General features: G+C 41.2%; 1 protein-coding gene across 2 annotated transcripts in view; it reads left to right on the forward strand.

The window, feature by feature from the left end:
• Window positions 1-235: 235 nt before the first annotated feature.
• TRAIP (TRAF interacting protein) overlaps window positions 236-16,308 on the forward strand; it is a 48,737-nt gene continuing 32,664 nt past the window's right edge. For both annotated transcript variants that reach the window (XM_027837296.1, XM_027837297.1), the window contains exons 1-6: window positions 236-497; window positions 7,233-7,290; window positions 8,288-8,371; window positions 10,544-10,583; window positions 11,519-11,646; window positions 14,518-14,612. In XM_027837296.1, coding sequence (XP_027693097.1) covers window positions 400-497; window positions 7,233-7,290; window positions 8,288-8,371; window positions 10,544-10,583; window positions 11,519-11,646; window positions 14,518-14,612 — 503 coding nt within the window. In that variant the 5' untranslated portion in view covers window positions 236-399. The remainder of the gene's footprint in view (window positions 498-7,232; window positions 7,291-8,287; window positions 8,372-10,543; window positions 10,584-11,518; window positions 11,647-14,517; window positions 14,613-16,308) is intronic.

The following is a 16,308-nucleotide window of genomic DNA, read 5'->3' on the forward strand; positions in this document are numbered from 1 at the left end:
TCCAGTCACTCCGTGGGAAACAGAGGCCCTGGCACACAAGCGCTACAGGTGTCAAAGATGCATCTGGGGCCGAGGCGGGACACGCCTCCGCCTCCCGCCCTCTTCGGCCCCGGGCTAGCCCCGCCCCTTCCCCCCACACCCCCCCACCCTGCGCGGGCCTCGCACCGCTCTCGTTCAGATCTCGCGCCTCGCTCTTTTTGCGTCACTTCCGCCTCGCTTCCGGAAGCGACTCTGACGGAGCCAAATTTGAAGGGAGAAAAGAAGATTCTGTGGTCGCTTGCTGCGGCCCAGGTTTGGAGACCACGGGCCCCGAGTCGCCTTCCCTTGTCCCCAGACCCGCTGGAGTTAGGCCCCGGGCCCTGCTGACGGGCTCCCCGAGCAGAGGCACCAAGAGCCGGGATGCCGATACGTGCGCTCTGCACCATCTGCTCGGACTTCTTTGACCACTCCCGGGATGTGGCCGCCATCCACTGCGGGCACACCTTCCACCTGGCGTGGTGAGTGCGGGGCGGGCCGCGCCGCGGGGCAGGGTCCGGAGATCGCCCTGCCTAACTTTTTCGTTTTCCGAGAGGGGGAAACTGAGGCTGGCCGGATGGGGGAATTAGTAACAGAGCTGGTATCCAGATCCAGACCTCCCGACTCTTCCTTGGGCTTAGAGTTCTCCGAGAAGCAGTGAAAAGACACCCGGATGAAGGGTCAGGAGAGCGGGGTGCGAGTCCCAATCCTGCCCCTTGGGAATTCAGAATCAGAGCATAATATTAAAGTGAAAATGAATGGCTCCTAGGGAGGGAGGAACCGTGGCCCCAACCCCTGAACGCTCAGGTTCTGGGCAAGCACTCCTCACCTTTCTCCATCTCTCGTGGTGGAATCCCAGCCCTGCTGTTTACTACCTGGGTGACCTTGGGCGTTCCACTTGAAGCTTCTGGGCCTGATCCCTCTAAAGTAAGGATATTGAGCTGGTTGATCTCTGAGGGCCTTTCTAACGTTTACCTATGAATTTAGGTCCTTTCTATTACGTCAAAGAGAAGTGTAAGCCGCAGGAAAGTCTTCAAGGTGGGATGGTGGCCCCTTTTCATTGCTAACGCTAGCTCGCAGAATCCAGGCATCAGCTGAAGCCGCTTGTTAAAGCTGTTGCTGCTGGCTACACATTTGGAGCCACAGTAATAGATATGGTATGAAACTAAGGTATTTTACCACCTGTCCCAGAGTCTCATTTACTTTGAATAGATGAGCACCTCGGTTTCTTCCTTTGTGTGTGTGTTTTTGTGTTGAGAATACTCCTGCCATCAGTCAAATTTCCTTTATTAAAATATGGCTTTAAGACCAGAGAGAAACAACCTCTGTGTGTGTGTGTGTGTGTGTGTGTGTGTGTATACACAGAGAGAGAGAGAGAGAGAGAGGTGGAATTTTAATGTAATGATCTGAAAAAGGAGTTTCATTTTTTCCACAGTAGAGCTTCCTTTGAGTTGGCTGCTGGGTAGGCTGACTTTGTGCTGTTTGGTTATGTAAAGAGTTAAAACAGGCTTGATGTAAAGGATTAGGCAGCAAATTAATACTGGAGCCAGTTGCATTATTCATCTTGATGGACCATACTAAACATCAAATTGGCAGCATAGTCATTACTAGTGAAGTCCTGGAGGACCATTTGTTTGTCCCTGCTGCTCAGAAGCAATGCTTATAGTTTGTGCATATGGGATGGATAGCAGGCAGCAAGGTTCTTTTTTTTTTTTAATGTTTCATATTTTTTCATATTTTTCAGTATGTTTTTATTTATTTTGTTAACTATTTCTCAGTTACATGTAAAATAATTTAATTATTCATTTTTTAATTGTTCATTTTTTAACATTTTGAGTTCCAAATTCTCTCCATCCCTCTTGTCCCTGCTCCTTCCCTGAGAAGGCCAGCAATTTGATATCGATTACAAGTGTGAAGTTATGCAGAACATATTTCCATATTAGCCATGTTCAGGCTGCAAGATTCTTAAGCAGTCATTATGAGGCTTACTGATCTGGGGCAACATCAGACCAGGTGGGCAAAAAACCTTCCAAGAATGGATCTGAGAAGGGTCAAGAAAGCATAGCCCAAAGGAATGGGACCTAGCTGTTGATTTCTGAGAAGTGATAGTAAGAGATAACAAACTGCAGGGCACAGTCAGAAAGGAGTTGGCTCATTTAGGGCAACAGCAGCCCAGGAAGCAGGGAAGCTGGTCCAAGAATGGCAACTAGCCTGTATGTTCTCCTCAGTTACTGGATAGAGATGGAGCCCACCATTTTGTACACATGAAGAGCCATGCTTTCGGACTGTGATGTCATTGACTATGGAGAACAAAGAAATACAAATACTAATTTATCATTTTACCTGTTTCAAACCTTTTCCTTGAACAGATCCTTTCAAGAAGGAACCTAGCTTGTCTCAGTCATGGCTACCTCCTGTATAGTTTATTAGCTGCCATTGTTTACATTATCTAAGTTATGCTTCAGTTGAAAATTTTTTTAGCTTATCTTATATACAATTGCTTTTTTCACCCAAATTAAAACTAGTATAAAGTTATAATAATAAAAATACTTGATTTAGACAGCACTTTACAGTTTACAAAGTTTTTCCACGATGGCCCTACAAGGTAGAGAATGTAAATGCAATGTGTTTTGCAAATGAGGAAACTGATATCCAAAGAAATTAAGTGATTTGTCTGTAATTACATAGCTGGTAAGTGTCAGCACTGGGCTTTGAACATAGGGCCTTCAAACTCCAAAACCAGTGCCCTTTTCATCATACCTTAGTTGTTTGTTAAACTAAGTAGCTAGGTTTTACATTTTGTTAACCAGTACCAGAAACTATCGCAATTTGTGGGAGGCTGCTAATGATAGAGGAATTAAAGTTCTGGTTAGCCAAAGATTATTGTTTTCTACATGCTTGTAGATAGCTTGCAGAAACCTTTACCCATAGCTTTTGTTTAGCACACACTTATACTGAACACTGTAGTCCTGGGGCACAAAAAGAAATTGGACTGTGGGAGAAATAAGGCTGTGAAATTAAAACATATTCATTTTATCAGCAAAATCATTTCTTTGTACTTTCCATCTGCTTAATATGAAGTGAGAATGACAACTCTAGTGTTTCTCACATCTTTCTTCTGAACTGCAAAGTGTTTGGAGCAGACACTACCTCATTCATCTTTGCAGCTTTTTTGTATGGGAGAGAGATGACAAGTATAGTTCTTCCCATTTTTCAGATTATAGAAACTAGGAAGACTAAAAAATAAAAAGGGAAAAACTGGTAGAGCTCAGATCAGAGTCCAGGTCTCCAACTGCCAGTTAGGGTACACCTTGTCTCCATGTTCTAAACTGATTCAAGTTATTAGCTTTGACTAAGGTTGGTCTTGAGTGCAGACTGGGCCATTCTGCAAGGGGTGAGAGTGTAAGACTGTGGGTTTTGACTTAGTTGGAGCACAGCGTGTTGTAGGCTTAGAACAGAGCTAGAACCTGCATTAGATTTTTAATGGGTTGCTTGCTGTTGATTGCTCCTTGTTGTCTACTAAGTGAAAATGCCACTCCTTAGCTTGGCATTCAAGGCTCCCCACAACTTGGTTCCAGCCAACCTCTTGAACTTGATTCTAATACTACTCACTTGTGATGAAGCCAAACCAGAAAACTCACCATTCCTCAAGTACCTTTCACTACCCCTGTGAGTTGTCTGACGTAGCTGCCTGTGCTTTGAATGTGCTACATAGTAGCAGGCTCAAAATATAATTCATCCAATTAATAAGCATTTATTAAATGCCTCTTCTATGTGCCAGGCATTGTTCTCTGTAGGCATTAGGCATACAAATGCAAAAGTGAGAAAGTTCCTATCCTCAGATAGCATCTATATGAGGCATCCCCTGTCCTCAAGGGGCTAACATTCTACTAGGGGTTCAGGAAAGGTCTCTTCAAGGGAGTAGCATTTGAATTGAGCTTTGAAGGGATTCAGGGGTTCCAGGGGGCAAAGCATTCCAGATTAGCAGATCAGCTTGTGCAGAGGAGCAGAGGCAAGAGACTGAATGTCTCAAGCAAGGTCAGTTTGACTGGAGTGTAAAATGAGGGAGGGAGAGGACTGTGCTAGCACAGCCTAGAACGGGAGCTGAAGTCAACTTGTGTAGGACTTTAAATGCCAAACAAAGGATTTTGTATTTTAATATAAAGACAGTGGGGAACCACTGAAGCTTCAAGTCTGATATTCCTAAAACACATCTGACCATGTCATGCTGAAGGAGTAACATGGTCATATATGTCAGGAATATCAGTTTGGCAGCTGGTGGAAGATGAATTAGAGAGGGAAGAGATTAAATATAGGGAGACCAATTAGGATTTTTTAATTGTCTAAGCAAGATGTGATGAGGGACTCGATTAGTTTTGCTAAAAATAGACATGAGAGGACAGATAGAGACTGAGATATATAAACAAATTGGGAGGTATGTTGAGGAAGTAGAATCAAGATATGATTTGCAGTTGATTGGATGCAGGGAGGTGAGAGTGAAGAGTTTAAGATGAGTTTAGGTTGTGAACCTTGTTGACTGGAGAGATGGTGGTGCCCTCTGCAGAAATAGGGAATTTAGGAGGAAGGTGGGTTTAGGGGACAAGATAATGAATTCTGTTTTAGACATGTTGAATTTTAAATGCCCATGGGATATCCAGGTGGAGATGCCAGGCAAGCAATCGGAGATGTGAGCCTGAAGCTTAGGAGAATGATGAGAGTGGGATCTATAGACTTAGGAGTCATCTGCATGGAAATTATAGTTAAATCATTGGGAGCTGATGACATTACCTGAAGAGGGAAGAAGAGAAGGTCCAGGACAGAGCCCTGAGTTGGGATACTCATGCAGAAGGAGCAGCATGTAGAGGATGATGCATAAAAAGAGACTGAGAAAGAGAATCCTAACAGAGAAATATCATGACAACTCAGAAGAAAATATCCAGAAGGAGGGGTTGATTAGTAGTGTCAGAGGAGTTAGAGGTAAAGAAAAATGAGGACTGAGAAAAAGGCTTTGGACTTGACAAAAAAATCATTTGTGACCTAACAGAGATCACTTTCTATTGAGTGGTAGGGACAGAAAGCATATTGTAAGGGTTAGAAAGTAATAATAACAACAGTGATGACAACTGCTAGCATTTATATGGTGCTTTAAGGTTTGCAAAGTACTTTAAAAATATTGTCTTGTTTTATCCTCATAGCACCCCTGGAAGGTAGGTGCTATTATTACCATTTTACCGGTGAGGAAACTGAGGCAGAGATTAAATGACTTGTCCAGGATCACAGAACTAGGAAGTGTCTGAGGCAGGATTTGGACTCAGGTTTTCCTGATTTCCAACTCCGGCATTCTACCCATTGTGCCACCTAATTACTTTAACAAGTGAGTGGGAGGTAAGAAAGTAAAGACAATGGAAGTTGAGATACAGGATTATAATGTGAAGTTTTTTTAAGGGTGGGGGAGATCTGGGCATTTTTGAAGGAAAAACTATTGATATGGAGAGGTTGAAAATGAGAAGAGATGCAGTGTTCAAGGATGCACGGTGCCAGAGGAGAGAAGAGGGGATTAAGGGCACAAGGAGAGGGATTGGGAATACCATAAAGGATGATTTTTTTTGATGGATGAATAAATCTCCACTTGTTGAAATCCTTCCCATTTTTCAGGGCCTACCTTAAGTACCATCTCTTCATGAAGTCTTCCCTGATTATTATCACACTGCTCCAAACCAGAAACGATTTCCTCTTACTCAGTTCTTTTGTAACACTATAGTTTTTTTTTCCTATCTGTTTATTATAGTCTAATTAATGTAATGACTTTTTATAATTACACCACAGGCAGCATGGTATAGTGACTGGAGTACTGGACTTGGTCAAACAAAGCTTTAAATCCTTCCTCAGGCACCTGTTAGTTGTGTGATCATGGGCAAGTTCGTGTAACTTTTCAGAGCCTTAGTTTTTCCCTTTGTAAAATGGAGGTGATATTTGTTTTTGTTGTTTTGCAGACTTTTAAAACTTTTAGTATTTTATTTTTTCCCAATTACATGTAAAAACAATTTTTAATCTTCATTTTTTACAATTTTGAATTCCAAATTCTCTCCTATCCTTCCTCCCCCATCATTGAGAGAAGGCAAGCTATTTGATAAAGGTTATACATGTACAGTCATGCAAAACATATTTCCCTATTATTCATGTTTTGAAAGAAAACAAAAAAAAACAAGAAAATTAAAGAAAAATTTTAAAAAAAGCGTGATTGAATCTGTATTCAAATTCTATCAGTTCTTTGTCTGAAGGTGGATAGCATTTTTCATCATAGGTCCTTCAGAATCATCTTTGTGTTGCTGGGAATAGCTAAGTCGTTCACAGTTAATCATTGTACAATATAGTTGTTACTGTGTACAATGTTCTCCTGGTTCTACTCATTTCACTTTGTATCAGTACAGTCTTTCCAGGTTTTTCTGAAAGCCTTCCCTTCATTATTTCTTACAACACAATAGAACTCCATCACAATCTAAACCACAACTTGTTCATCCATTCCCTGGTTGGTGGGCATCCCCTCAATTTCCAATTCTTTGCCATCACAAAAGGAGCTGCTATAAATATTTTTGTACATATAGGTCCTTTTCCTTGTTTGTTTTTTTAACCTTTTTGGGATACAGACTTAGTAGTATATGGACAGTTTTATAGCCCTTTGGGCATAGTTCAAAGTTGCACTCCAGAATGGTTGGATCAGTTCACAACTCCACCAACAACAGTACCTTGCAGACTTGAGAATAGTACTTTGCAAGCTTACAGTACTATACAAATTGAGGAGTTATTTGTAATCCTATTTTATCATTCCTATTAAACTGTACATACTATGTGGGAAGAAAATCATAGTATAGTAAGAAAAGCACCAGATCTGGAATCGAGTACATTCTAGCTATGCTATGTACTATGTACTATTTGCTGTCTTAGTGTCCGTGAGCAAATCACTTAACCACTCTGGGTTGTTTTTTTCCTCGTCTGTAAAGGGAGAGGATTTGACTAGATGATCTCAAAGGTTCCTGCTGGTTTAGGAATATAGGAGTTTACCTATCCTGTCTTGAATCCTCTCAGTGTATGCCTTTATATTCAGTAAATGCTCAGTCTGTATTTCACAGACTTCCCAAAGCAGTTAGTCCAGGTATCTGAACTTTTTGCTAAGGAATATCTAAAAATGTCCATTTTGTCATTTCTCTCTTTTTCAGCCTCATTAAATGGTTTGACAGTGCTCCAAGTCGTACATGTCCACAATGTCGGATCCAGGTAAACTACTATTTCTAGAGGTAGTGTCAATGGTAGGAGTGCCTTGATGAGAGATTGCCTTTCCTTATTGGAGTGATTAAATGAGAAGAGCTCTTGGGGAAATATCAAGCTTGTCTCTAGTCACTCACTGCAGCTTCGTTTGGGCATCCTCATTCTGTGTAAAGTTTGGAGGAGGTGCCTTCTCAACAAGATAGCACCATGGGGGTCTGCAAGCAGGTGGTGGATGACCATTTGAGTTTGTTACAGGGAAGATTCCTTTTGGTTATGGGTCAAACTAGATGGGTGCTGAAGCCCCTTCTAACTCTTAAAATTTTATGTTCCTGTGAGATGCCTTCATTCATCAAGATCAGTGATAGCTAGCTTATTTTTCCAAGAAAACTGGTCTCCATCCTTTTCCTGATTTTCTTAAGGTCCAATGCCTTTGGCTGCTTTGTTTTCATTGAGTTAGCCATGGAATAGTGAGATTTTTAGCAGTGGGAGCTATCATTCAATTAAATAGTGTCATAACTTTAGAGAACACAAAATTGTTGCCACCTGAGTTTTCTGAGGGCATGTGGGGCACTTGGAAGCTATCCATTTTAGCCAAAGTGCACCTGATGATGAGGCAGCTAGGTGGCACAGTGGATAGAGCTCCAGCCTTGGAGTCAAGAGGACTTGAGTTCAAATCTGCCCTCAGACACATGACACTTACTAGTTGTGTGACCCTGGGCAAGTCACTTAACCCCAATTGCCTCACCAAAAAATAAAAAGTAAAGTGCACCTGATGTTCTGAGAGAAACCTGACCCTAATTCCTTCCTTTAGAAGAGGAGCAAAGTGCCATTTCTAGTATAATCTAAGTGTTCTGAGGGTGGAAAGAGAGAGGGATTTGCAGCAGTCATCAGAATCAGGCAGGCAGCTGTCAGATCTTGATATTTCATTCCCTCCCCTTTTCCCTTTATACCTGCTTCTTGATCTTTGATGATGAGTCTCTTTTCCCTATTCTATTTTCCCATCTAGGTTGGCAAAAGATCCATTATCAATAAGCTGTTCTTTGACCTTGCTCAGGAAGAGGAAACAGGCTTGGATGCAGAGACCTTAAAGGTATGTGGGAGCAAATAAAGATTCACGGTTTTGTATGCAGTTGTCTTTTCCTGTTCTTTTTTATATATTGAAATGTTCTTGTTTAATGTTTACTAAGTAAACAATGAACTTTTTTAAAAATTTAAGGTATGCAGGGCCATTATGCAGGGGAAATGTTCTTCAGCTTTGTTATTCAATAGAACCCTTATGCCATTTTGTGTCTGCCCATGAAGAAAGGTCAGGGTTCCCATGTTGTTGAAAAAGAAAGAGCAGTAATAATAACTGGGCTCTTGCCATTGAAGATTGAAGCAAAGGAGAGTTATAAAGTGATAATATTGTTAGTAATAATATGCAGGAGCAAGGTTACCATGGTATTTAGAAGTGTGAAGGCCCTTCAGGCAAGTCCTTTTATAAATAAGGAAAAGGAGGCCACAAAGATTGTGTCTAAGTTGGGATTTGAACCCAGGGCCCCCATTTGCTCCTCAGTTTATGCCTCACTTCATTCTTACTGTTTTTATATGAGAGCAGTGTGACATAATGAAAAGAGCACTAGATTTAGAGTCAGTCTGCTCTTCCCCGCAGTCCCTGTGAAATTCCAGCATAATTCCCAGCTTGAAAAACACTCATGTAGTGTCCCCATTCCCTGGACACTTAATACTTGCAGTGATGTTTAGCACTGAAAACCACATTGCTATATTAGTAAATCTTTGTACTTGTAGATTTCTTAACTGGGAAGCTCAAAACCCTTCTTGGATGTTCTTTCACTTTGCTTGTGAACTGACTTAATTCTGCCAGCCTCATTTTGTAGCTAGGGAAATTGAGCACAGAACATTCAGTAGAAATAATTGAGGTCCTTTACTCTTGAAGTTCCCAATGACTAGGCCTTTGACTTTGGGGTATCATGTAGTCTTTCACAGCTGGCTCCGTTTGGATTCTTTCTGTTAGCCTTTTGGATGTGAAGTGGCTAGAATCATAGGGCTCCCTAAATAAAGCTGTGTTAGGACTGACACGTAATTGCTGGGTTTTAAGGGTTAATTTTGCTAGGCATTGAATTGTTCCACCTTCCTGCTGGTAGCTTAGTGACACATTTGCTTCCTTTGAGCCTTGAGTTAGCTGGAGTTCAAATAATGGGACTCTTGTATCCTCTTCTGCTTCAAACCAGTGTGCTCAGCCATTACCATTGCTTCTATTGTCATGGCAACAGCTCCGTTTTTAAATGGTATAGCCCCTGTAATGACGGCAACAATGACATCTTCTAATACTTTCCTGCTTAAAAAATAGAAATTGAGAGTAGGGGAGGAGGTCAGTATCTTTGGGGCTAAAAGAATGATTTTAAGTAAATGCTTAGTAAAGCTTGTACTAAAATATGAAAGGGATTAGAGCGACCTTGAGTTTTTGTTTGATTCATTTGGCTGGTGTTTTTCCCTAGTTAACTGCTAGAGAGTATCCTTCATTCCTCAAATATCCACTGTACCCAAACACACCTTTGTCTGACCAGTAAGTATTTGGAGGGCTAAAACTAATAAGAAAATTCCAGGTAGATCCCAGGAAGCAGGACTCTATCCATCCCAGGGTTACAGAATTCAAGATGGACTTGAAGCAAGATGTAACCTAGCTAGTTTGTCTCTTTTTTAGAATGCATATTCTGAACTTTAGTTTCAGCATCTTCTACCACAATCCCTCTCTAATGCCTGCTTATAATGTGGAGGTGACCCTAGATTTGCTAGAACACAAGCTTTGACAGAACCTGCCAAAGTGGAAGGGCTTCTGGTATGGGCCTAGCGACGAGTTATTATCTAAGAACCAGCCTATCTAGGTTTATAGAGATGTCTTGACAGGTTTGCCACAATGTGATGAATTTTTTTTAGGCACAGCAAATAATGAAGATAGTCTACTAAGACATGGAAATTTTATATGTAGTCTGCATCAATCAAGGGAATATCCACACTAATGAAATCTTTTTAGGTATTAAAATAAATTTTTGTATGAGAACAGTATTTTGCGGACTGGAGTTAGAATGCATCCTTGTATTATCAATGGAGACTTAGCTATATCCTTTATATCTCCAGTACCTCTGGTTTTCCCTTTATCAAATAGGACACCCCTCTTAAATTCAGATAGCACTATATTAGAAATAGTATGGAAAGTATTTGTGATGCCCTTAGATCTCTGACCATATTTGTTTCCTTGCAGAATGAACTGGATAAGACTAGAGCCCAGCTATCCTTAAAAGGTGAGTTATAGAGAATTGTGCCTACTCCCTCCAGACAGCTGAGAAATTTCCCAAAGAAGCAAACAAGCTGTACTTAGAAATGGAGGGGAGCCCCAAGTAAGCCTTCATCTAGGAATTCATTCCAGGCTGGTCCTCCCCCCATGTGGCTGAGTGTATTCAGTCTGCCCAGCTCTTAAGGTAGAGACAGAGGGCATGATTGAGACCATCACGGTGGGTCTGTGCAACTCTTCAGCCACTGACTTGTTGCTTCCTGGTCATTGGCTGATTTGTATAGAATGGATCAGAATGTGAAGGAGAGGGCTTCAGCCTGGGTTGTGCTGGTCACATGTGGCTGTGAAAAGTAGGAGATCCCTGGAACATGAAGGAAAACCCTGGGGATTTGGGAAGATGGGTCCTGGGGGCTGCTTACGTACAGAATATGAGTCACAAAGAACAGAATGAGTTTTGTCATTAAGCCTGAGTGCCAAGGTCTCTGGCCTAGAACATGCTAAGGAGAAGGAAGCTCAAAGGGGGAGCACAGCTAACTTGTTTACTAGTTTGGAAAGGATTTGGAACTTTCCCCTAGGTTCTTATGTGGCTAATGGTGCTTAGTAGGGAGAACTGCACTTCTCCTCATTTGAAGTAGCCTATGGAGTAGAAGCTAGTGCTCCTAGCCTTTCTGGAGCAAATAAGAACCTCTCCTAGGAAAATCAGCAGTGCAAACACTCTCATTGGCTTTTCAGTTTGCCCCTTAATCTCTTCACCCCTACCTACCTATAAAAACACACACACACACACACACACACACACACACACACACGCACATGCACACGCACACGCACACGCACGCACATACACTCTCTCTTTCTCTTTTCATCTGGCAGTTGGTTGAAGGGTACAAGCAGGATGCTAGGGTTAGGAATCTGTACTGTGCTGATTTGAATGTCTCCCTCCAGTAAAAGAGAAGAAAGATTGCCAGTCCATCATTGACTCTTTGCGAGAAGTATTAGATGTGCGAAATGTTACCATAGAGTCACTGCAAAAGGCCCTGGGCGAGTCAGAAATGCTGTGTTCAACTTTCAAGGTAAGTCCTTTGGGGATCTGTGTGCTTCAGATTTATAGCTCTCGTTCTTCTACAGACAGTAATTCTCTATGTCACTGAAAATTTTTCCTGATGTTAAAGGACATGGGACTAGGAACTCCCGTTCTTGAGGTTCTCCACTATCTCTGCTTTGGTTTCCCCATGTGTATATTGGAGAAAAATTCCTGCCCCTTGTTAGCCCCTCTAGAGCAGATGTTATTAAAACTATGAACTTTTAAAAAAAAAATTTATAATTGTATTTCAATATAATTAATTTCCTTTACAATCCTACACATTTCATTTTATGCATTTAAAAAGATTATTCTGAGAACAGGTCCCATAAGTTTCACTGGACTGCTCAAGGGGTCCATGACACAAGAGGTTAAGAACTCCTGCTCGAGGACTTGAGGAAGCGAATATGTAGCCTGCTTTGAGCAATCTACCTTGTTAAATGGATAAATCAAATTATAAAATGACCCAGAGTGCAACTCAATTCAAGCCCCTTTGGGACCTGTATAGGCCCATGAAGGCTGCTGTGGCAGCCAAGTTTGCGTATTGACTTTGAAAAGTACACAACAGCTCAGAAAAGCTTTTCTGGCTCCTTCCAGCCATAGGCACTTGCAAGACAAGAACTAATAGGCCTGAGCCCTTTATGCCCGAGATAGGCCCAGGCCAGCTTCAAGAAGGCAGCTGATGAGACAGGCCTCAGGAGTCCTCCCATTAGTGCTTCAGCCTTCGGCCGAGCTGCTCTCTGGAGCCAGATCAAACAGCATACCAGGGAAGAGCAGGGAACTTTGAAGTTCAATGTGCTCAACTGACCGGGAAGATCAAAGCAAGCGGCCCCCAAACCCAAATGAATATTTTGTCAGCATGGGCCTGTTGGCCTCTTTCCCTCCTCAGCCCCCCTGCCCTCCCCAAGGGGGAATGAAGCGATTGATCTGAACTGGAGATTGATATTCTAGCTGCAAAAGAAGCAGCAGCCCCATGTGATGTGCTGTTTGAAAGACAGCTGTCGTTCTGCAGGAGGTCAGACTGCAGGGTTTTCGTTGTTTCTTCAGTTCTGTTTTAGGGAGCTGAGTGAAGAAGGGAAGCAAGGGAAGGAAGATTTAGGAGCTGGCTCAGGCATCAGGATGAGTGTGGGGAGAAGAGAATATCTTGAAAGGGAAGAATCTGTTCATTATATTTCTAGAAATTCCTTAGGTGAAGGGCTGACTCTTGCAGTGCGGTACACTGGGAACCAACACACTGATATGAGGGAAGATAAATCGAGAGCTGCCTCCTGAGTCTAAGCAAGATTCAAACCAAGTTTGCCTTAAAATGATAAGCACACCTTCATGGTGGATGACAGAGGCCCCTGTTCATCATCCTTGTCTTTCTGTACAAAGTCTTACTCTAATGCTTCATCATGCTGTGGAGGTGGCTCTGGATTCTCAAGGGCTGTACTGGGGAAGAGTACAAACTCAGGTGCTTGAAAGGCTTTGAATAAGGTTCTGGTGACAAATGACATCTGCTTTCTAAGGACGAAGTACAGAGAGCTCATCACCAGTGACTGCCCACTTGAGGATTAATTTCTTTGACCATGACAGTCCATAAACAGGACTGTGCAGCCTTGTTCTATTTTTGCAGTGGAAGAAAAGGGAATAGAACGTAAAAGAATCACAGAAGTTTACATTTATAAACATTAACTCTGTTGCCTTGGTGCTCTAAATGTGAGATTGTTGTCCAGTGACCTGGTAGACATAGTACTGGAGGAAACAAATTGTATCAGTATTGACATTCTTGTAATAAATCAAACAAGAGGACAAAGGAGGATGTAAGTTGAGTGAAAAGAGTTGACCACAGGTTTGATGGATTTGGTTTCATTATGTATTCAAAGGTAGCAAGAAACATCATTTCATGGGATGTTTGCTAATTGCTGCTTGTTTGCTAACATACTGTAGAAGGCAAGAAAGTAGAGAAATTCTCTTTGAAATTGAAAAACTCAATAAGCCATTCTAAATTAAATCGATATGTAATGTAATTCCCCAGATGCTGGGTCTCCTCCTATGTTACTGTCATATCCATAACCTCTTAGATTTTTAATTTTTTTTATTTTATTTTTTATTAATTTATTTTTTCTTTTTTATTGTGACAAGTGACATTTTGATGTACAAAGAATAAAAAGGATTATATGTGAACCTGCACTTGTATTACATACTGCTTGGATTTTTTAAGTGAACACTAAATTTAATGTGATAATTATAAAATTACTCTTCTTGTCTGTATTCCCTTTTGAACTTCTTTCTTGCTCTGTTCTGTGTATTTTTAGCATTTTATTGATGCTTTTTTCCTTCACTTGTTTTTTTTTCAAAACTCAAGTACCATCTTCTTCATGAAGCTTTTCCTGATTCCCCTAGCTACTAGAGCAAAATTACCAAAAATTACCTTGTTTTTATCTTTTATAACACTTGTACATGTTGTCTAAGCTTCTTGGGGACAGGGACTGTTTCTTTTTATGGCCTTGTATTCCCAGCACCTTGCACAGAGCCTGGCATATAGTAGGAGTTTAATAAATGCTTATTGATTGATTTCTTACAGCTTGGTTACAGACAGATCTCTGCCAGTCCATAGATAACAATCATCCACATTTGGCTTATTATTTGTGTTTCATCTATAAAATACCGTAGGGACAGGAAGATGATGGTCTCCTTTTCAGATAGGGAGTAACTTGACCCATTGTCCTTCAGCCAGTCTAGTGCAGAATCAGAGTTGACCTTGAAACGAATGGTTGCTAGGTGCGTTCCTCATGTTTTCTGAGACCTTGTAGAAGAAACCCATCCTGTGAGTGGTAATCTTTAGGAATCCACTTAAGCAACAGTTTCTTTTTCCTCCCAGAAACAGATTAAGTACTTGGAGCAGCAGCAGGATGAGACCAGGAATATGAAAGAGGAGACATGCCGCCTGAGGAACAAAATGAAGAGCATGGAACGGTGAGCTTGGGGCGCAAGGACTAAGTCATTATCACAGAGGCCTTGATTTAACAAAGGCTGGACAGTTCAGCCCCTTCTCTTTCCAACTCTTATTCTTTTCCCACCTGTGAGGAAGAGAGCTCGGAAATGTTTCCCACAACAGCTTTCTCTTCTGTCATAGCTTTTGAGAATGGCAAGGGAGCTGGTTCACATTTTTGTTTTTGATTCTATTTTTCATAGTTCTTAGAAGGGGAGAACAGGAGAAGAATAGTCCTGTTTAGTGTGAGTGTTAAGGACTTCATTGCAGTGGACTTTTTTGACTTTCAAGGCCAGTGAGATCCTCCAGTATGAGAATTTAATTCTACGGTTCATGCTGACTAAGCATTTATTATATCCTGAGCACTACGCCAGCAGCCGGTGAGACACAAAAGTTTAGGTAAGATGCAGTCAGTGCATTTCTGAAGCTTCGAGTGGTAGGGGAATATGACTTATGCACAAATAATTATGATATAAAATAATGTGTGATGAGTACTTCAGATGGACTTAAATATAATATGAGGTTGGGGGCAAGGTCATTACTTCTGTGAGGGATGGTGATGAGGAAAGGCTTCTTAGTGTCATGTTAAGCTAGGTTTTAAAGGATGGGTGGGGAGAGAGAAGCGTCCTAAGCATTAGGATTGATATGAATAAAGAGCAAAGGCACTGAAGGAGGAAAATAAGTGGTCTACTTGGGAGAACAAGCTGAACAATATGGAAAGGCGAATAAAGTAAGATGTGACTGGAAAAGTTTAGGTTTCAGGTGTTAGCCTTCAGTACTGTGCTAAAGAGTTTGAATTTCGCTTGGGCTGCAAGAAGCCAGTGAATGGTTTGGCCAGAAGAGAAATGTCAGGTCTGTGTGCAAGGAAAAGTAGTCTAGCAGCAATATGAAAGGATTGGAGGGGGAAAGAGAGTAGAAGAAAGAAGACCCCCTTAGTTAATCTTAAAATCTAGATACATTGTATTGTGGACCTGAATTAGGGTGGTTGCTGTGGGAATAGTGAGTAGGAGATGGATGTGAGGGAATGTTATAGAGATAAAAGTGGCAAAGCAAGATTTCTTAACCTAGGATCCATGAACTTGTGGATTTCTTTGTTTTTTAAATGTGTTTCTGGTAAGCAACAGATTGAAAGGTTTTGTTTTCTTATCCCTTCTGTCACTTTTTTTTTGTTTTGTTTTATTGGCTTGTTTAATGCATTCACATTTAAAGTTATGAGTTAGGTTTATGTTTTCCTCTGTGTCTTATAATTGAGGGGTTTTTTTCCTTTCAAATTATGGTTTTCCCTCTCTTTTGCTGTAAACACAGTATTATGTACCTTCAATTATTTTACTTACTGGCTCCCTTCCCCTTCCCCCAAATCCCCTCTTCTTGTTTGTTACGCTTTTCCCTTTAGGGTTTTGTTTATTTGTTCCTTTTTCTCTCCTGCTTTTATCTAGTTATATATTACTTCCCCCCCTTTTTTCCTCTCAGTCAAGTACATTCCCCATCCCTCTCCTTCCCTTCAGCTAGTCCTGTTCATTAATTTTTAAATTTAATTTTTTTTGAGTCCTTTCCAAAAAGAATTTCTCTCACTCTGTTCATTATCGACCTTATCTTTCTGTTTACTTTAGAACCTCATTTTCCTCTGATTCATGACCCCTTTAATCATCTAGTCTCTCTCTTTTCTCAGTATTTTTTATA

Source organism: Vombatus ursinus, unplaced genomic scaffold, assembly GCF_900497805.2.
Source record: "Vombatus ursinus unplaced genomic scaffold, bare-nosed wombat genome assembly UNPS02014820.1, whole genome shotgun sequence".
In the NCBI taxonomy this organism is placed as follows: Eukaryota; Metazoa; Chordata; class Mammalia; order Diprotodontia; family Vombatidae; genus Vombatus; species Vombatus ursinus.